Genomic DNA, 21,288 nt, shown 5'->3' with positions numbered 1-21,288 from the left:
ACCCAAAAGGATCTCACCATGCTCCCTGTGTTAGACTCGTGCCCAGTAAACAAATATGTCAAACCGCAAAAGTTCAGAATAACAACATTGCAGGAAGTAATCTCATTGCTGGTGCAGGGAGATTACATGGCAAAATTGGATATGAAATATGCATACTTTCATATTTCTATGTTGCCAGCGCACAGAAAGTACCTAAGGTTCATGATAGAGGACGCGCACTATCAGTTCAAGGTTCTTCACTTCAGCATTGCCTCCGCTCCCCAGGTGTTTACGAATGTACTGGCGGTAGTAGCTGCTCACCTGCTCAGGCAGTCCATCCCAGTCTACCCTTACCTCCACGACTGGCTAATAACAGGGGATTAGTTCAGAACATGCATAACAAATACCCAGAAGACGTTAGAACTCCTCTTCAGTCTAGGGTTCTCGATCAACATGAAAAAGTCCATCCTAGACTCCCAGCCAAGTCAAACTGTTTCTGGGGCTCTAATTCAGACCAAAGACTGCCTGTTCCAGATCCCCCACTATGTAGCCAGTCATGAGGTGACTGTACGCAAAGCCATGCGACTGCTAGGGATGATGGCCTCCTGCATTTACCTAGTTCCACATGCACGTCTGTGCATGCGCGCCAATCAAGAGTGGCTCTCGAGCCAATGGTGTCAAGCCAGCAGACAATGGGACAATCTAGTGGTTGTCTCTGGAGACCTCGTTCAGTCTCTGCAGTGTTGGTCAAGGGAAAACCTCTTGCAAGAGAAGACCTTCACCACCCCCACAGTAGAAGCCATTCTCACCACAGAGGCATCTTTGACCGGGTGGTGGGCTCACCTCCTTCACATCAGAGGGTGCACAGCATGTGGTCCCCAGCAGTAGCAACCAACCGCATAAACCTTTTGGCACTGCTCGTAGTGTTCAAGGCCCTGAATGCATTCCAAACACACCTCCAAGGGAAGACAGTCCTATTCCTCACAGACAGTACTTCGGCCATGTATTACCTAAACAATCAAGGGGGCCCTCTCTCCAGGGCTTTCCAAACTGTCACAGAACATATGGAAATGTGCTCTCAAACACAAGATGTTCCTTTTGTCACAACACGTTCCAGGGGAACTCAATCTTATGGCGGATGTACTCACCAGAGACATCCCACTACCCGTAGAGTACGAGTGGCGATTACACAGACCTTGTCCTCAACATCTCCGCAGACTGGGGCTTCCCAGAGATCGACTTGTTCGCAACTCTGGAGAAAGCACAATGCCCAGATTTATGCTTCCAGGTACCAACCAAACCGCTCCAAGGGGAACCGTCTCTGGTTAACATGGTCAGGGAAATTTGTCTACGAGTGTTAACCCCCCCCAACGCGCCCCCGCCCGCACCCACCTTCCCAACTCCTCTGCTCAACAAGATAGTGCACAAGATGCACCAGGCACCAGTCGGGATGATTCTGGTGGCCCCGATGTGGGCCCGCCAACCTTGGTTCTCTCATCTCATAGCAATGTCGGTCTCCCCTCCCAGGAAGCTGCCATGCCCTTACAACATGCTGTCACAAGACAAGGGGAAAACACTACATCCATTACCTCAAACTCTCAACTTAGCAGCCTGGCTCCTAAGGTCTTGAGTGTACCTAACTCACCTGCTAGATCCAGGCCTGGTTTTCAATTCCTTAAAAGTCCACTTAGCTGCGCTTTCAGCATACACCACGTCCCAGAAGAATGTTTTGTGGTGGGAAATTCCAGTAATCAAGGAATTTATGGAAGGGGTAAAAAGACTTCATCCCCCTATTTCCAGTCCAGCTCCTGGTTCGGACCTGAAAGTTGTACACACTAGATTAATGGGGCCTCCTTTTGAACCTATTTGTTAGGCTAGCCTGAAAGCACTCGCCTACAAGACCGCCTTCTTTGTGGCGATCACATCAATAAAGGAGAGTTGGTGAGGTGCAAGCCCTTTCAGTACAAGACCCCTATTTCTCGATTCACAAGGATAAGGTGGTCCTGCGCACTCACCCACAATTTGCGCCTACATTTATTTCAAAGTTCCTTGTGAACCAGTAAATAGAACTACCCACCTTTTTCCAGAACCCCACTAACATGGTGGAAAGAAGCCTCCACACAATAGATTTGAGGAGAGCGGTTATCTATTACATGGAAAAGACAAGCGTTAGGGAGAATTCTCAAAAAATGTGCTTATTCCCTTCTACCTTACAGACTCGCAGCTCTTTTGCTGGACTATAGGACTTTAATTTCTAACCTGGAGAGAGTGAGCCCTTTTTCTCACTCTCATGTATTTTTTTGTGATATAAAGACTGTTTCTTTTAACTTTGGAGTCTGACAAACTCCATAGGCATCATCTTTTACATTGTGACACACAACACCTTCAGTGCAGTGACACATGGAAGTCTCTTAGATTTCCCAAGGGTTTAAATACCTTCTCTTGGTGAAACTACTGTTTCCAAGAGCAGTTAAGTGAAATTGACTTTACTTGTATTGTAACTTTCTAGACCCGCCGCACACTATCTTACAATAGGGTGCTGAAGGGGTTACTTAGTATCCCCTTCATCTAACTTCTCATGCAACATTTTTTATGTTACCATTTCTTCGATGAATAGCTGGTGGCAGTAGTTTACTTTTAATTACCGTGGTGTGCTTTTACCGTGGGATGCGTTTGCAGCTGCAGTAAAGCATCGAAGGGTGCCATTTTTGTCAAAATGGCCGTGGTCGTCTTTTTTGCTATTTATTTGTGGAAATGTCCTTCTTGAGATTTACTGTGTGCCAAAACAGGTTTGGTCCCTTTGTTCGTTTTGCCTTTGGCAGGATTCACGAGTGAAGGCCGCCTCTCGTTCCAGTATGTCTGGTGGGGCAGGAAGTGAGGGAGGTGCCCGAAACTCCCTGTATTAAGCACAGGGAGTTTCGGGCACCTTGGTTACAGGAATGCACCCAAATGTGATTGGCCTGCTGGCTGTATGGCAAGGACAGCCACCAAGCTGTTTGACTGGCAGCTAGGCTGGAATGAATGGGAGAAACCTGCATAAAAGGCGAGGCTTGGAAGGCAGAGTCGACCACTGGATGAAGGAATCTGAAGAAGAACTTGGAAGAGACGCCTGCTGCAACTCCTAGACCATTAGTTTGTCCGGTGAAGCCCTGCTGTGTGCTGAAGCTCAGATTTCGTCTCTACTAGAGAAGCCCTGCAAGGACTACTTCTCCCCTTGAGTTAGTGGGACCAATCAATGCCAAAGTAAGCCACCTAGACATCGTCTCGAAGCTGTTTGTATTTCAACTGCAGTTCTGCTGGAACCGAAGTGCAAGGGAGAGGACCACCAGATTGTGTGTGTTTTAAGTTGGCCAAGAGCTCCAGGAAGATCCTCCAGACTCCCAAGAAGCAGGAATGACCAATCCTGAGCCACCTCAACAGAGTGCTGGACCCCAGATGCAAGGAATGCCCATCTCAACAGCCAAGAGTCCGCAGTGGTGCGATTTGCTGAGACGCTAGCAGCTGAAACCGCGAAGTGCCACTGAATAGAAGTTGGTCCCTTTCTGTCACTGACAGTCCCGTTGCAGTGCAGGAGTCCTCCAGACATCCTCCCTCTTGTCCCCACGACTGAGGCCCCGGAACACTGGATCTGCAGAGCTGCACAGGAACAGAAGCCAGCTGGAACCATATCTTCTAATCAAAGGTACTGTACAGTCTAAGAGAACGTACCTCTTGTTGTGTAACCTCACTTGTTCTCGGTGGAGACTTGTCTTGGTTGCTTATGTGGAGTTGCTAACAGCTACTTTACCTCACAAGCCTAATCGGCTTGTGTCCCTACTTTGATTTCTTCTTTTCTACATAGACTTCTAAAACATTGTGCAAGACTTTTATCTAACTGCAAGAATTGCTTCAGCTCACCTACACTTTTGTCCAATTGACTTTGACCTGGCCTGGCTCCCCGAATGACTCTTTATTTATTTATTTTTTTCCCCTCTGGCTGTGTGTTTTGTCTTCCTTCCAGGAAGGGGTTAACTTACTTTGCATTGGGGGTTACCAAAAGTACTTACCTGCTTCAGAATATTTGTGAGATCTCTTGTTTTATTCTAATAACTTTTTCTTTGACATACTCCTAAGTATTGCCTTAAATGCAACAGTGATATATTAATGTCCACAGTGTCCTAGCTATTTGTCACCTGTCTTTGTGGGTATCAAGAAATGGGAAGACCCTGTTTTTTTTTAATGGGGGAGAACATTCGTGTGTCAAGGACATGTGTAAGAGCAAAAGAGAAGGTAATTACCCCATTTCTCAAAACTCTGATTCTTACAAGATAGTGCGCCAACAGAGGACTTGCAGAGAGTTGCATAAATACTTTACGTGAGACACCCCAAAGTTTGAAACATTTTAACCCAAAACCAAACAATGTACAAAAAATGTGTTTTAATTCATTTAAACATAAATAAATATTGGAATTAAAAAGACCCTGTGAGGGTGTCTGAATAAACCATATGCAACAACAAATAAGAAATAAAGTCAATGCAGTTCAATACAATAATTTTCTTTTTAAAAAACAGTGAGGTTAGTACATGTTTTTTATGTGCACTGCTGACTCTTTGGCCCTCTCACTGAGCCTAATAATGTTATCTATTCAGGCAGATTCATACACCGACAATTCTGACCTTGCAAGGTCAGGGTTCACTATATTAATCAAATACTACTTTAAATCTGTACATTTCATGTGTGATTTGCTGGTACAGCCAGGCCTTGAAGTATTCAGCATTGTGCTAGTTCTGAGCACTATGTTGCCCTTCCATGCTGGGTTTCAACTGCATTAACACTTTGTTGACAGAGCTTAAAAGATTTTTCAAATAGTCATTAGGGGTTTCAGCTCCCTGCGGTCTTTCTTTGTGCCGTGCAGAGCCCAATTCGTGTGTCCCATGCTACTATGTCGCTACTCAACCCCCCCCCCCATCCACCAGAGCCAGGCTTTTGCCAAAAAATTGGAGCTACCTGATTGGACTGATTTTATACAAATATCCCCTAAGGAAACCTCTATCTTCACAAAGGCTGTGTCACTTAAATATTATACTTCCCAGCCAAAGACATACCTCTGTAAACAGTGTTAGGTTATGACAGTTGAGTTTTACCCTGCTTTCTACTCTTCGGTGTGAGGCATTGAATATCCTTGGAGATTAATTAAGTTCCATTGGGCCTCATTGTCACCCGCAATCATTACCGCGGTTGGCGGCTCCTTCCACTTTGGAGACTGCGAACCGGCAGATAGGGATTGCAGTCCCTTCTTTGTTTCTGGTATAGGCCTATTGGCCGGGTGCAGGTCTGCCGGGAGTTATATTCTCCTTCCTGCCGGCAGTCGCTGCGTTTCAACCTCGCTTGTTCTCGCTCCAGCTACCCTGGTTCCTTCGCTCTGTTTTGTGGCTCCTCCTGTTATCCTCTGCCCGCTTTGGCTCCTGCAGCGGATCTTGGTGCCGGCTTGTTTTCGCTCTCCTAGCGGAACTGTTTTCTACTTTTTTTCTTTCTCTCTGCCATCACCTCCGGCAGTGGATCTCCCCTCTTCCTTTTTATCTCGCTGATCCTGCGGCCATCTTGTGTTCTCTCCTTCCCCCTCTCGGTCGCTGCTTCGGCGGCGGGCTTTCTTTCCCCTTTGCCGCTTCCCTCTCCGCTAGCGGTCCTCCAGTTTTTCCCTTCATACTTTCTCTTTCTCTCTGGGCTGTGTTCTCCGGGGCCCAGTGGTTCTGCGGTACCATTCCCTCCTCGGCTGCCTGTTCTCTACCTCGTAGGGATTCCTCAACTCACCCGCAGTAATCTCCTCCGCTACCGGAGTTTTTTCCTCGTCGGATATTCCTTGGTGGTTATCCTTCCGGCGGATTTCTGCACATCTTCCTGCCTGTAAGTTTTGCCTTGGACTTTCGCCTGCTTACCTGCCTACGATCTCCTCACTAAGGGTTTTTTCCCCCCTGTGTGGGTTTTTCCCTGTTTTCCGGCTTGCTCCCGGAAGAGGAGTCCCGGGACGGCTGTCCAGTCAGCGGTCACTGTGGCTTCGCTCCAAGACAGGCAAGTACCACCAAAAAAGGGAAGAGACTACCTAAGCCGGCGGAATCTACTAGACACAGACAACTCAGGAAGTTCAGGTGAGGAGAGTGTGGAGGTAGGGGAGGACAAGGGGGTTCAAAAGCACAAACAGTAACACTCATGTTATGCAACCTCAATGATGATAAAAAACAAAAAATCAGGGAAATTACCCATTGGTGTTTGCATTAGGAAACACCTCCATTAGAATCTATGCACCACACAGCTATCTCCACCAGGTTTTCCCAGCTGCAAGCATTAAGGCCCCTAACATATTTTAATATGTACCCCACACACCCCCACACATCAGCCAGTCCTACAGACAATTTACACGTTCCTCTTTGGTTTGGCATAGTTGTCGTGTCGGGATTATACCCCAAGCTCAATTTCCATCCGTTTTGACAAAGTATGGATGAATACTGATGTATTTAGAAAGCTGAGTGAACAATACGCTTCCAATCAGAGGGACGCCTCCTTTAAAATGTGTTGCTGCCATCTTAGTACTGCATGCAAACTTTAGCAAGCTTCTCTGTGGATTTCAGCAGCATTTCCGGCACCCATTCACAAATCCAGCCATATATGGTTTTGACACCTGCAGCTCTTGCTCCGAGGTGGGCAGTGGCCAGGATCTTATATTGCTATGTGTATCCTACTTACCCTCTTGTATGAGCTCAGAGTAGCTGTTGGAATCAGTGCTGTATTTGATACAGGATGCTCTAATGGGGACACACCTGGTGTACAAAAGGCTTGTCCAAATATAATTTTTCACGTTAGCACCAGCTAGTCAAGCCCATACAGCAAACCATGCAAGGTTACTCTCATATGGAACCAAGGTGCCTTCTGGGGCACCCTAACCGTGAGAGAAGCTAGTCTCTTGGGGGTGCACATGATGTGTCCTTGATGAGTCTTCACAGTAGTATTCATCAGGGGAAAACGAAATAAACCAGTTAGGGGAAAAAGTAAAACAAAACAGGGTGCTCTTGCTGCATGCATGGGCAAAACCTATAACATTTACATGATTTTACATCTTGTCACTGTGATTTCTGTAACCAGTCATTACCACATCTGTCTTTTACTTTACAACAGTTTGAGAGTTTATAAAAATCAAATTGACCGGTCTAACTTTGACTAATTTCTGCAAGACGTATACTTTTTTAATACTATACATGTATCCTGAGAAAAAGTGTAAATTGTGAATGTATTTGGTATATTAAAAAACTGCTTTTTTTCCCCCAGGGACAAGAATCCAATATTCAACACATTAATGAATGATCCCAGTAACTCTTGGAATCCTTCAGCACAAGCAACTGAGGGAGAAGGAGATACCATGTCCAATGCCCAAAGAAGCACCCTTAAGTGGGAAAAAGAAGAAGCGCTTGGTGAAATGGCAACAGTTGCCCCTGTCCTGTACACCAATATGAACTTCTCAAATCTTAAGGAAGAATTTCCTGGTAAGATATAGAGCTATAATGGTTGTCTTTTGCATTTAAGTAATTTTAGTAGGACGTTAATATTTTGTATTCTTTTGTGACACAATTTAGCATTGCTTGTTCATGGGCCAATTTTTTTTTTATTTTTTTTTCCCCCCTACTGTAGCAAGTAATATGCATGCCTTTTTTCAAAGATGTGGTTGTAAAGACTGTATTCCAGACCTATTATACACTATTCATTTTATTTGTAGAGTGCTTTCACTGATGTGCAGTACACACCTTCACTTTCCTGGGAGAATATTTATTAGATAAAATGTAAAATTAACTTGTACAGGAGAAGCTAGTCATGATAGGAACAGGTGGATCCAAAAAGGGAAATGCAGGAGAGAAAGAATGGCCCCAGTAAGCCGGTGAGCATCCAGGTAATTTAGAAGCACTTGGTTCTCCCTACTGGGAGCTTTTGCTTACTGCTGCCAGAGAGCAGGGCTTAACACCAAGAGAGCAGGCTGCCACAGTAATTGCCTTCACTTTCATTTGACGTTTTCTGTGCTCCCCAAGCCCAGGGAAGCACAAAAAAAGTAACATGAACGGCAGAGCAATTCTTCGCCGGCCACTGGCGGAGATTTCATAATTGCTGTGACTTTCTTTTCTAGTTTCCTGAGCACGGGAAACTGAAAACTAAAGTTGCAGCAATTCTCCAGCATTGGATCTTTCATGGATTCACATGCTTTGAATATTCCCCGTCAGGCTGGGAATCCCCGGTACATTATATAGACCCTTTCCCGTAGGAAAACTTTTTCGACGCTTATGCGTCCTATCCACCTCGTTTTGTATCATGCGTGCCCGTACCGTCAGGACGTCATGATATAAATACAGGCCCCGTGCTCCCTCAGATTTCAACCGTCTTTCAAAGTAGTGGGATCCTCGTGTTTACTACTAGTGAAAACTAGGTTGTTTTGTCTGTTTCGCTTCGGCGAAGTTCAAATTCTGGAGAATTATGTCTGGAAAGGCGTTATTTCGCCCGTGTGCAACCTGTGGCCTCAAAAAGGTTTATGAAGGAGACGGCCACATGGACTGTATCTACTGTCTCCACCCGCACCACACGGCGGATACATGTGAGATATGCCAGGGTTTCTCCCAAAAAACCCTTAAGGACCGTAAAACAAGGCTGGTCGACTGGCTTAATGACAGAGCGGGTGCCTACCCGGCTTCGGAAGTTGGCTCCACGGCCTCCAGGAGCAAGTCGGAGCCTCCATCGAAGAAGGTACGGCCAGCAGAAATTCGCGCTGAGGACAAGCATAAGGGGAAACATGCTGGATCCTCCTCATCACATAAAAAGCCCTCCTCCTCCTCATCATCTAAGACGGAGAGGCTAGCGCTGTCAAAATCCTCCTCAGGGGACCGTCCCAGGTCTTCCATGAGTCGAGAAGCTTCAGCCGGAAAGTCGGCATCGAAATCGACGACGAAGTCTAAGGGCTCGATGACGACGACTTGCTCGTCGACCTCGGTGTCATTGACGATGCCTATTACCATTCAAGCAGCAGCGGTTGGGATTCCTTCGTCGACGGAGACTCAGTCTATGGCTTGGCTGCCTGAGGTCTATGACCCGATCCCCCCTGAGGTCTTACTGCAGCCAGACACGGCCTGCTCGGCGGAAGGGGAAGGTGACATGGTTCTGCAGCCATCGGATTTAGGCTTACGGCCTTCCACGTCGACGACAACGGCGACGAGTGCGAGCGGGGGTATGGTACCTATATCATCCACGTTACTGACCCCCAGACGGTTTTGTCTCTGGATGTGCTTAATACTCTTCAGAAGCTCCTGCAGCGGCTGGATACGCAGTTCCCTCAACCTGGGACGTCATCGTCACTTTTGTCTGTACCTTCCGTCGACGAGCAAACTTGTACGGCTCGCTCGACGACGAAACACCCATCGGCTCCCCAGGCGGTGAAAGATCGTCCTCGAGCTCAGGAGGAGGGTGAGTTGTCGGAGTCCGACTCTATACTGGATGACTCGGGGTCAGACATCTCCCTGTCACCGTCGAGGGACCCAACATGGAATTTGGATGTAGAGTTGGAGTCTACGAGGAGCCAGACACAGCCATCTCCCCCTGATGATGTGGGAGCCTTCCATGCAATGATGGGGAAAGCTTGTTCCGAATTCGGCTTGATTCCTGAGGAGCAGAAGAAAGACTGTTTCCTTTTTGACCATATGGGTCAAAGGAGAAAATCGGTATTTGCCATCCCAATCCTTGACCACGTGTGGCAAGAAGGTCTCAAGACGATGCGCCATCCGTTCTCGGAGCCAGCCATGAAGGGACGGATCGAGAAAAAGTTTAAAGCTCCGGAGTCCACTCCAAAATGTCTAACATCACAGCCTCTGTCTGACTCGGTGGTGTCGGCGGCAGCGGCTAGGAAGGCCAGGGTCCAGCAAAAATGTTCAACGCCACCGGAAAGCGAGGCTAGGAGGCAGGACGCCTTTGGAAAGAAGGTGCTCACTGTCGTCGCTCCGACCGAAAGAGCAGCCAATTCCTTAGCGATCGTGTCACGATATGATAGGGAAATGTGGCACAAACTAGCCCCTATCCTAGAACACCTGCCAGACGAACACCGGAAAGCAGCTATGTTACTGGTGCGGGATGGCGAAGAGGCCTCGAACCACGCTATTAATATCGCAGTTGACCTAGCAGAGTCTGGTTTCAAACAAATCAACCATGGAGTAGTGCTTCGTCGACAAGCGAGGCTCAAATGTACTACTTTCCGTCCTGAAGTACAGTACAAAGTCCTGGACATGCCATGCGAAGGGGAACACCTGTTTGGCGAAAAGGTTGATGAAGCGCTGAAAGGGATGAAAGAAGACACGGATACTGCTAGGTCCCTCGGCGCCCTTCAAACGGGTAGAAATTTTCGCTCTTTTCGCCCCTTCAGGGGTGCTTCTGGAAACTCCCGCTTTGGAGCCTCGAGGGACCGTGGATTTAACAGGCCCTCGTACTCTTCACAAGGGTTCAGACGAGCGTCCCAGTCGGCACGTAGAAGCAGGGACTATCAAGCCTCCAGGCGGCGAGGTTCAGGTCCGTCGTCAACGAAGAACAAGCAAACCAGCAACCAATGACGGCCTTCGGAACGTCCTGGGGGGTCGAGTCTCTCATCACTTCGACCGATGGAAATGCATCACCACAGATCGATGGGTCCTAGACACGATTCGCATGGGTCATGCGCTGCAATTCAAAGACAAGCCTCCGCGTCTTCCTCCTTTATTCTCGACACAGCCCCACCTCTGAATCCTACGACAAGAGGCGGCGCTTATGTTGCGAAAAGGGGCGGTAGAGAGAGTTCCTGTGGCACAGGAAGGACAAGGAGTTTATTCCAGGTTCTTTGTTGTCAAAAAGCCAAACGGCAAATGGAGGCCCATTCTCGACCTGAGGGTACTCAACAAGTGGCTAAAGAGCCTAAAATTCAAAATGCTAAAGCTCCAAGAGGTTATCAGGTCGGTGCAACCCATGGATTATCTATCATCACTAGACCTTCAAGATGCTTATTTTCACATCCCAATACGCCCACGACACAGGAGTATTTAAGATTCGTCGTCGGGAGAAAGCATTTTCAGTTCAAGGTCCTCCCGTTCGGGCTCAAGTCCTCCCCCAGGACGTTCACCAAGTGATTGGCCCCTATAGCGGCCCATTTAAGGAAGGATGGTCATCATGTCTATCCATATCTAGACGACTGGCTGGTCAGAGGTTCATCCAAGGAACAAACACGAGACAGTCTACGAGCCACAATGTCCATCTTACAGGAACTGGGCTTCGCAATAAACTTCAACAAGTCCTCCGTAGAGCCTTCGAGGACCTTGGTCTTTCTAGGAGCGGAGTTTCATACACACACAAGCCTGGTGAAACCATCCAGCGAAAGAATTCAGAAACTTCAAAACAAGGCGTCGGAATGGAGAGGCGGTACCAAGGTCTCAGTGCGCAAGTACATGTCCCTGCTAGGGACCATGTCGTCCTGCATTCCGTTGATAAACAACTGCCGTCTGTTTATGAGGTCTTGCCAGGAATTTCTAGCGGACCGTTGGGCGCAGAGCCGAGGTCGCTGGTCCGACAGACTGGTCGTCGACGAACAACTAGTTCAAGCACTCGGCTGGTGGAGAGTGTCTACTCATCTAACGAAAGGGATGCCTCTACTGGAACCAGAGTTCCAAAAGACGGTGGTGACGGATGCATCGCTGAGCGGATGGGGAGCTCATCTGGATACGTTACAGGTACAAGGCCAGTGGTCTTTGCAGGAGTCCTCCCTGCATATCAACCTGCTAAAACTGAGAGCAGTGCGATGGGCTCTGAAGTCTTTTCTTCCTCAACTGAGGGACTCGGTGGTGCGTGTCATGACGGACAACACCACTACGATGTTCTACTTGAGGAAACAAGGAGGGACACGTTCCAGGTCCCTATCGACGGAGGCACAGAAAATCTGGCATTGGGCCCTGCAACACAACATGCAAATCTTAGCGTTCCACCTACCAGGCGTGAGAAACGTGGAAGCCGATGCCCTCAGCAGAGAAATGAACGAAGTTCACGAATGGGAGCTGAACGACCAACAACTTCAACAAGTATTCAAGGAATGGGGACACCCTTCCATAGACCTGTTTGCAACGAAGAACAACAAAAAATGCCACCAGTACGCAAGCAGATGGCCTCAGCAGGGCTCACTGGGGGATGCGTTCTCATTCCCATGGACGAACAAATTCCTGTACGCATTCCCTCCATTTCCCCTTGTCCGGAGGACGTTGCAATGGATCCTCAGGTACCCATGTCGGGTAATTCTGGTGGCCCCATACTGGGCCAGACAGGTGTGGTTTTCAGACCTACTACACTTAGCGGCGGCGGAACCGATGAGATTCTAGAAGACCCCCGACCTTCTGTCTCGACAGGAGGGTGTCGTTTGGCATCACGACCCGGACAGCCTCAAGTTGACGGCCTGGCTCCTGACTTCGCCGAATTTGGTCGGCTAACGATTCCGGAGGACTGTCGGCGTATCCTGCAAGCGGCAAGAGCACCTTCCACAAACGCCTCATACTCGTACAAATGGAAAAGTTTCTGTCAATGGTGTGAGGATCAACCAGGTTTGGCCCCGCAATGGATTAAGCCGGAACAGCTCCTTCCATACTTTCTGTTCTTAGCTCAAAAGGGCCTGTCGGTGTCGTCAATAAAAGTACACCTAGCAGCCATTTCCAGGTTTACTCATCGACGGCACTCGGCACCATTGTTCAGCGACCGCCTAATTAAGCACTTCCTTAAAGGCCTCTTTCGGAGTTTCCCTCCAGAGAAGAAATTTCCGCCGGAGTGGAGCCTCAATCTGGTCTTAACGTCTCTTATGAAGCCTCCTTTTGAGCCAATGTCATCATCGTCTCTAAAGTTTCTGTCGTGGAAATTGGCCTTCCTGGTGGCCATCACTTCAGCCCGACGTATTTCAGAAGTTCAGGCTCTAATGGTAGACCCACCATACTTACGATTTTTCAAGACCAAGGTAGTCCTAGCCACTAACCCACAGTTCATACCAAAAGCTCCTTCGGTGTTCCATAAACACTCCTCTATTGTGTTGCCTACGTTTTTTCCGGAGCCATGCTCGGGAGCGGAGCGCATGCTACACACATTGGATGTAAAAAGGGCTCTCAAGTTTTATCTTCATCGTACGCAACCGTTCAGAGAAACGAGACAGCTGTTCGTGGCCTATGGTTTGGGTGCTAGAGGAAAAGCCATTTCAAAGCAAGGACTATCAAGATGGGTGTCATCTACCATTTCGTACTGCCATTCCAGGGCAGGGAAGCCTCTTCTACGACGGCCAAGAGCTCATTCAACTAGAGCAGCGGCATCGTCGACGGCACTGTGGGCCGGAGTCCCTCTAGGGGACATCTGCATGGCGGCTACCTGGGCGGCTACACACACCTTTACCCGCCATTACTGCCTGTCGCAGCAACATGCCGAAGACACCTGGATGGGACAGGCGGTGCTTCGACACCTATTCCAATAAGGTAAGCCCCGGCTGAGGGGTTGCATCCTGTGGAATTTATGACTGTATGTGGTTCGTTTTCCTATGTTAACTATTACTGATGTATACATGATCATAGGGAACGGCCTTTGCGAAGAAAGTATATGGGTTTGCATGCACGCCTCCTCTTGGGGGTGGTACTGCTATGTAATCTATTCAAAGCATGTGAATCCATGAAAGATCCAATGCTGGAGAAGGGAATAGTTTCTTACCTGTAACTCCATTTCTCCAGCATTGGTATCTTTCATGGATTCACATGCGCCCACCTGCCTCCCCTGAACATGCAAACCGGTTCCCCCACTACTTTGGGGGCCGAAATCTGAGGGAGCGCGGGGGCGGGGCCTGTATTTATATTATGACGTCCTGACGGTACGGGCACGCATGATACAAAACGAGGTGGATAGGACGCATAAGCGTCGAAAAAGTTTTCCTACGGGAAAGGGTCTATATAATGTACCGGGGATTCCCAGCCTGACGACGGGGAATATTCAAAGCATGTGAATCCATGAAAGATACCAATGCTGGAGAAATGGAGTTACAGGTAAGAAACTATTCCCTTATGAATAATCTGCCGGATGCTGGAAAAGTATTCATAATTGCCTGGACTTTCTTAAAACAAAAGGCGTGGCAATTATAAATACAACCTTGTTTTTATAGCCTGCACTATAAAAAAGACACAATAGTTGGTAGAGCACAACCGCTGTAACCAGCCATAACTAGCAGATTGTCTATGTGAAAAAAAAAAGTCCCAGGAGCAGATATAAGGGGGATACTAGTTATCCCTTTGGCACTCCACATAAGGTGTGTGTGCGCCTAACTCTCAAATTAGTTTTAGGAGACAGTAAGCATCTCTATCCTAAAGAACTGTAGTTACTTTAGGGTAAGAAAACTATAAGGAGGACCATATCGGTCCCCAGCGACACTGAAAATAAGGAGCTGTGTGCTGCAGTAGTAAAATACAGATGCCTTGAATAGCTATGGAGTAGGTGGGCTCCATAGTACAGGTAGAATACAAAGAATAGAGTTCCAAAAGACAGAGCCCACAAGAATGCATTAGTGGAAAAATGCTCCACTCATTCAGGGTTTAAAGAAAAAGGTTCAGAAATCCAGCAAAAAGTGCCGAGGGTCTCACTGGGAGAGGGGATGAAGCATAACAATGATAAATCTCCCTAACACCAAGTGAGTAAAACCTCATTTTGTAATAAACTATTACAGTTGCTTTTCAGATCAGTGGAAGCAATAACTGTTTACGCTATTTTAGGATTGCACCAGGCAGACCAAGTTCAGCTAAACCACATTACACTTATTTAGAATGGCACATAGCTATTCAAGGAGAGTAAAACCTATATACCTTTTTAAAGGGGCTACTTGCAACTTAAAGGTGTGTATAAACCTTAGACTGTTTTCGAATCTGTATAAAGCAGACCAGGGAAAGCAAAACTCAATGTTACACTTTGCAAATGACCCAATGTTATTCAAGGTGGATAAAACCCAATGTAGACTTTTTCTAGACAGGTTGTACAGAAGGAAGCCCCAGTTGGTGAACTTCTCCAGCATGAGGTCTGGCATGGATTCACATGCTCATATTCCCTGTAGTCAGGCTGGGAATCCTCTATAAAGAAAAAATCAGTTTCAGTTTTGTTTCTGAAATGTCTTTCTCCTAATAACCAATCGCTGGTCTCTGGGTCATACTGCCCCCAGCCAATGACAGACCTTTACCTAAGCCCCTCCTCTGGCAGCCATCTTCAGATTTTTACTGCACGTTCAAATGTTGGGAGTCCTCGTGCTATAGCCCTTGAGCTTTTACTGCGTTTTGTGATTTTTCAAAGAGTTTAACCTCATCTTTTCGGTCAATCGAGCCTCCTGCTCCACCGTTTCTACTTCGATCAACGGGGACCCGTTTCGGAATTTTCTACGCCCCTCAAAGGCTTTTCACTTCTTGGAGGATTCCGGAAGATCTTTCAGGCCTACCCCGCGTGGACATGGCCAAAGACAAAGGAAACACGATGCCCGGATCCAGGCTGTTCAGGAGCTGCCCTGGATGTGGATTGCAGAATGTTTTCGAGGATGAGCATTCTCGATGCGCCTACTGCCTTCACGAAGACAAAACGCACGTGGAAAAGGACTGCATTTTGCAAGAACATATCCGAACGGACTAAGATGGATCGTCGTATCCGCCTCACCAACTGGCTGGAAAGGATGAGCCCAGCAGCAGGTGAGAAGAAGTCGTCCGAGCGGACTTCTAAGACCTTTGAGGGCACCCCGCGATGGGGGCCCAACAGAAGGCAAAGCACTGCGAGTCCGCGGGCACCGGGAGCGCCGATCGGTCTGGCTCCTCGGCTGCCAGGCAGGACACATCACAGACGCCATCAACCACGAGCCAACGCTCTGGGTCGGGGAAGAGAAAGTCGGAGAACCTGGGTAAGCTTCGGGAGAACTCCCGGTCGATCCTGACGAAGACAACCGAGGGGGAGCGAGGCGGTGACCCTCCCCCCAAGGTGAAGGCCTCGGGCGCGCCCAAGGTCGTGAAGGCCCCGATTCACCCGGTTAGGGCAATCGAGGGAGTCGTGGCTGCCCTGGTGAAGCCTGTGGAGGCTACCCCAGTGGAAGCGACCTCGGGGGCCCAGAGTTTCGCTGCCACTGCGGAGGGAATCCTCTTTTCAGCCCATCGATAAGACCCCCGTGAAACCCCAGGTGGAAAAAGAGGGGGGCGGTGCCCATTACAGACACAGATTCAGCCTCTGAAGAGGAGCTGGCAGGCGTCGCCAAGGTCCTGAACAAGAAGTTCGAGGAGGCCCGGTCATACAGGAGGGATCCCGACGAGGCGGGTGAAGAAAGCGACGACAGTGCCGTCGAGGAACCGAGAGCCGTGGAGGGGACGGAGCCTGCTCCCCAACCATCGCTCACGTCGCAGCCGGTGCCTATGCCACAAGACAACTCGGGGACGAGCTTGATGGCCATTCAGGCCTTGTGTACGGAGAGAAGGACACGGTTACCCTTACCCCCGACGGACGATCCAGCGGAGCCCAGACCGTCGGAAAGTCCACCAAGCAAGCGGAGAACAACTCATCCCTCCCTTCCAACCCTCACGGCCTTCTGAACCTTCATCTCCTTCTCAACCTTCATCTCCTTCTCCTGGTCCGAGGGATGAGACGGGAACGGAGACGGTGACAATGGGGCCCGACGAAATTGGCTCTATCCACGCCATGATCGCCAGGGCATCAGAGCTTTTCCAGCTCTGCCCCGAAGAGCAGAAGGAAGGGTTCCTCTACCAATGGCGTGAGGCCAAGAGGAAGGCGGTCCTTTCAGTTCCATTACTGGACGACATCTGGGACGAGGGGCTGACGCTCCTGAAGAACCCATCCACGGCTCCTACTAAGAGAGACCGGTACGAGAAGTTCCGTGTCCCGGACTCCGCCCCCATGTGCGTTAGGGCTCAGCCGTCCCCGGATTCGGTTGTCTCCGCGGCGGCCAAGTTGAAAGCGGCGAGAGCGACGGCTTCTACTTCGACTTCCCGGCCGGACGGCGAGGGGAAAAAAACTGGACGGCGGGTCGTCTTGTCTGCGGCGACGATTAAAGCTGCCACTGCCCTCGCGATTGTGGCACGCTACGACAGGGAGCTGTGGTTTAAGAGCGCTCCCCTGCTGGATTTCCTCCCGTATGACAAGAGGGCTGAGGCCCTGGAGATCCTACAGGAAGGCAAGGTGGCCTCGGACCACGCCATCACAGTTGCCATGGACATTGCTGAAATCGGTTTTCGCCAGATTGGCAACGGCATTTGTCTTAGTCGGCGCGGCTGGCTCAAGGTGACGGATTTCTGCCTGGACGTCCAGACCAGGGTTCTGGACATGCCCTTTGACGGGAACAACCTGTTTGGCAAGACAGTGGATGAGTCACTGCAGGCCATCAAGGCAGACATGGAGACGCCTTGGGCGTTCTCAAACAGCGATGGCCGTCCTTTTGGAACAACGTAGGCAAGCAAGGTGCCTCCAAAGGATTCGGTGGCGGCTCCTCGTCGTACCGCCAGGCGGCCCTTCCCTCATCGCAGAAGGCCTACAGAGGACGCAGCAAGACAGGAGGATCTCGTCGAATTCACCAAGGAGGCCAAGGCGGCAAGGCAACGGCCAAGCAGGACTGAACCGGCCGTAGCGTCGGGCCCCCACCTGAGCACCCCGGTGGGAGGCCGGCTAGCGAAGTTAGTCAGCGTGTGGGAGTCCATCTCCACCGAGCGTTGGGTACTGAATGCCCTGGCCCGCGGGCATACTCTGGAATTTCTAAGGAAGTGTCCCAGTTTTCCACCTGTGGCCAGGAAGGAAAACCACGTCCCTCAACTTTTACTGGAGGTGCGAGCGATGCTAAAAAAGGGAGCCATCAAACTCGTCCCAAAGAGGCTCCTGGGCTCCGGAGTGTACTCGCGATACTTCCTTGTAATGAAAAAGACCGGCGGATGGCGGCCCATCCTGGACCTTTGTAGTCTAAACAAGTACATAAAGTCCCAGAAGTTCCGGATGGTCACCCTCCAGCACATGCTGGGACAGCTGGAGGAAGGCGACTTTCTATCATCGCTGGACTTGGAGGATGCCTACTTTCACATCCCCATTCTAAAAGAACATCGAAAGTTCCTGCGATTCGTGGTCCAAGGGCGACACTATCAGTTCAAGGCCCTTCCCTTCTGATTGAAGTCTGCGCCCAGGGTGTTCACCAAGTTCATAGCACCAGTGGCAGCTCAGCTGCGCCTGCAGGGGATCCACGTCTAGCCCTACCTCGACGATTGGCTCATCCGAGCAAAGACAAGAGAACTCGCTGTCGTGCACACAGCGAAGACTGTCCAACTGGTCACTGATATGGGATTCTCGATCAATTTCACGAAATCTTACTTGGTACCGTCGCAAGTCGCTCTGTTCCTGGGAGCCAGGCTCAACGCAGTGGCGTGATTGGCTTCCCCGTTGGAGGAAAGGCAGAAGGCCATCCTGGGAAAGGTGCAACGGCTGTCAACCATGGACGCGGCCAGGGTGAGGTCCATCAAGTCCCTGCTCGGCATGATGTCCTCGTGCAGCTACCTCGTGCGCCTGTGCATTCTGCGGATGCTTCCACTGCAAGAGTTCCTCGACGCCCGGTGGATGCAATCGGCGGGCAGCTTTGAAGAAAGGATCTCGCTCAACGTGCCCTTCCACCAAGCTATCCGGTGGTGGGGCTCCCACGCGCATTTGGTGGCGGGCTTGGACTTCCAGACCCCGGCACATCAGGAGACGGTGACGACAGACGCCTCCCTGGAGGGATGGGGAGCGCACGCCAGAGATCTCCACAGAAGAGGCCTTTGGCTCCCAGAGGAGGGGTCACTTCACTCAATGTCCTGCAGCTCCGAGCCGTGTTCTGGGCCCTCAGGTCGTTCCTTCCGACCCTCAAGGGCAAGGTGGTAAGGATATTCACCGACAACACCACCACAATGTTCTACATCCGGAAGCAGGGAGGCACCAGATCCCCAGCCCTATCCAAAGAAGCCCAGGATCTGTGGCACTGGGCCGTCGCCCAACATATGTTCTTGGTACCCTTCCATCTGGCAGGAATAAAGAACACCATCGCCGACTGACTCAGAAGGGAGCTGCGCTTGTGCCATGAGTGGGAACTGCGGCAGGATCAAGTGGATCTCTTATTCCAATGATGGGGCATTCCCCAGATCGACCTATTTGCGATGAGCGGCAAGTGCTGGAGGCGATGCCTTCTCATTCCCCTGGGACGGCCTGTTCCTGTATGCGTTCCCACTGTTGCGTTGCTGCTGCGACTCATCAATCAACTCAGACGGTCCCGGTGCAGGATGATCCTCGTCGCACCGGCGTGGCCGAGGCAGATCTGGTTCCCGGACCCCACCCCCGGTCAAACTGCTGACAGACGTGGACCTTCTCGCCAGAGAAAGAGGCGCCATCTTCCACCACGACCCAGGGTCGCTGAACTTGCAGGCCTGGCTCCTACAGCACTAGAGTTTGGCGGGTACGATATCCCAGCGGACTGCAAAGAGGTGCTTGCAAAGGCCAGAGCGTCCTCGACTCTCAAGTGCTATGGACACAAATGGAAGAGGTTCTCTGTCTGGTGCCGTGCACAGAAGATTAACCCTCTGCGGATTACGGCCCTTCAAGTGCTACCATACCTACTGTTGCTGGCCAAGGCGGGGCTAGTTCATGCCTCCATCAAAATCCACCTAGCAGAGATTTCCCGCTACACCAGAACTCTGGGGTGATCATCTCTGTGGTCCCATCGCCTGGTGAAGGAGTTCATGAAAGGACTGTTCAGGTATTTTCCTGCTGGTGAAGGTTCCGGCCCCGTCGTGGGAGCTCAACGTGGTGCTGAGCAGGCTCATGGGGCCGCCATTTGAGCCTCTACATTCGGCACCATTTAAATTCCTATCGTGGAAGACAGCGTTTCTTGTGGCCATCACCTCCGCACGACGAGTGGGAGAGATCCAAGCCCTCTCCTGTAAACCTCCATACCTGACATTCCACGGGACGAGGGTAGTGCTGAGGAAGCACCCCTCCTTAATGCCCAAGGTGCTGTCAGACTTCCATCTCAAAGAGCCTTTGGTGTTACCTGTTTTCTTCCCGTCACCTTCGTCGCCAGCCAAGAGGACTTTGCACTTGCTGGATGTGGCTAGAGTGCTGAAGTTCTACGTGGACTGCACGAAGACCCTTCGGAAGACGTCACAGCTATTTGTGAACTTTGGACCTGTGAAACAAGGGAAGGCCCTCTCGAAGGCTTCCATTTCCAGGTGGCTCTCTGACTGCATCATGCACTGTCACCAGTTCGCAAACCGACCGTTGCCCGGCCGTCCGAGTGCCCATTCAACCAGAGCGATCGCTGCTACCACAGCATTCTTGTCTGGTGTGCCCCTGCTGGACATCTGCAGGGCTGCTACGTGGAGGTCGACGCACACCTTCACGATATTCTACTGTGTCGACCGGGATTCCAGGGAGGAGTCCAGAGTCGGCCAGGCAGTGCTGCACAACCTGTTCGCCTGAAGGTGGGCCTGGTGAGGAGGTAAGAGATGCTTAATGTTGTGCCTTGCCACCTCCCGTGGTTGTGCATGTGTGTACTGCTATGTATTCTTGTATTCATGAGCATGTGAATCCATGCCAGACCCCATGCTGGAGAAGGAACAAGTTACTTACCTGTAACTGTTGTTCGAAGGGATTGGGTCCACTGACGTATTCCATATCTATGACGGGTAATGTCAACAGCTGTGCTGCTTCGGAAAATCTTTGGCGACTGCGTCCTGCGTCGATGCGCCATCCCCGAGGACCTCCTCCGACGGCCGACGTCACCCGATGTGATAAGTAGGACGCATGACGCCCATAGCCTCAGTTCCGTTTTTTTCTGCAAACGTGTTTGCTTTGGAGACTCGGCGCGCCTCGTGTATTCTTCGTGAATGTCTTCTTCAACCCCTCAGACTCTGCGGTCTGGCTTCAAGACTTGCTGGGACTGCATTTGTTTGTGGTGCTTGGGTGAGAGGCACGACACCGAAGACTATTCCAAATGCCAGTCGCTGACTGCCAAGGCCTTGCGCGAGTGTTAAGGAAAGCTTTAGGTAGGTAGGGGTTCGAAACCGAGTAAGTCCTGTTCATCCAAGGGTATGTCAACCGACGATTCGAGGGGTGACTCACCGTGTCGGAAGAAGTCCCGAGGATCTCTTCCCGGAGTGGGTCCCGCCATTCGTCCTCATCCCGGCATTCGAGGAAGCACCGTCACCAGTCGCCTTCCCCATCCTCCTCGGATGATGGTGCCG

The 21,288-nt window shown here is 50.3% G+C and overlaps 1 protein-coding gene across 7 annotated transcripts in view; it reads left to right on the top strand.

Moving 5' to 3' along the window:
- The window catches only part of KMT2C (lysine methyltransferase 2C), a 2,745,351-nt gene that overhangs the window by 1,417,894 nt on the left and 1,306,169 nt on the right, over nucleotides 1-21,288 (top strand). For all 7 annotated transcript variants that reach the window (XM_069647923.1, XM_069647922.1, XM_069647921.1 and 4 more), the window contains one exon: nucleotides 7,280-7,494. In XM_069647923.1, the coding sequence (XP_069504024.1) occupies nucleotides 7,280-7,494 (215 nt within the window). The remainder of the gene's footprint in view (nucleotides 1-7,279; nucleotides 7,495-21,288) is intronic.

The sequence above is a fragment of the Ambystoma mexicanum genome, chromosome 2q (assembly GCF_040938575.1).
Source record: "Ambystoma mexicanum isolate Mex_15411 chromosome 2q, UKY_AmexF1_1, whole genome shotgun sequence".
NCBI classification, from domain to species: Eukaryota; Metazoa; Chordata; class Amphibia; order Caudata; family Ambystomatidae; genus Ambystoma; species Ambystoma mexicanum.
The sequence above is the reverse complement of the archived record's forward strand: the minus strand, read 5'-3'. Positions and strand labels throughout refer to the sequence as shown.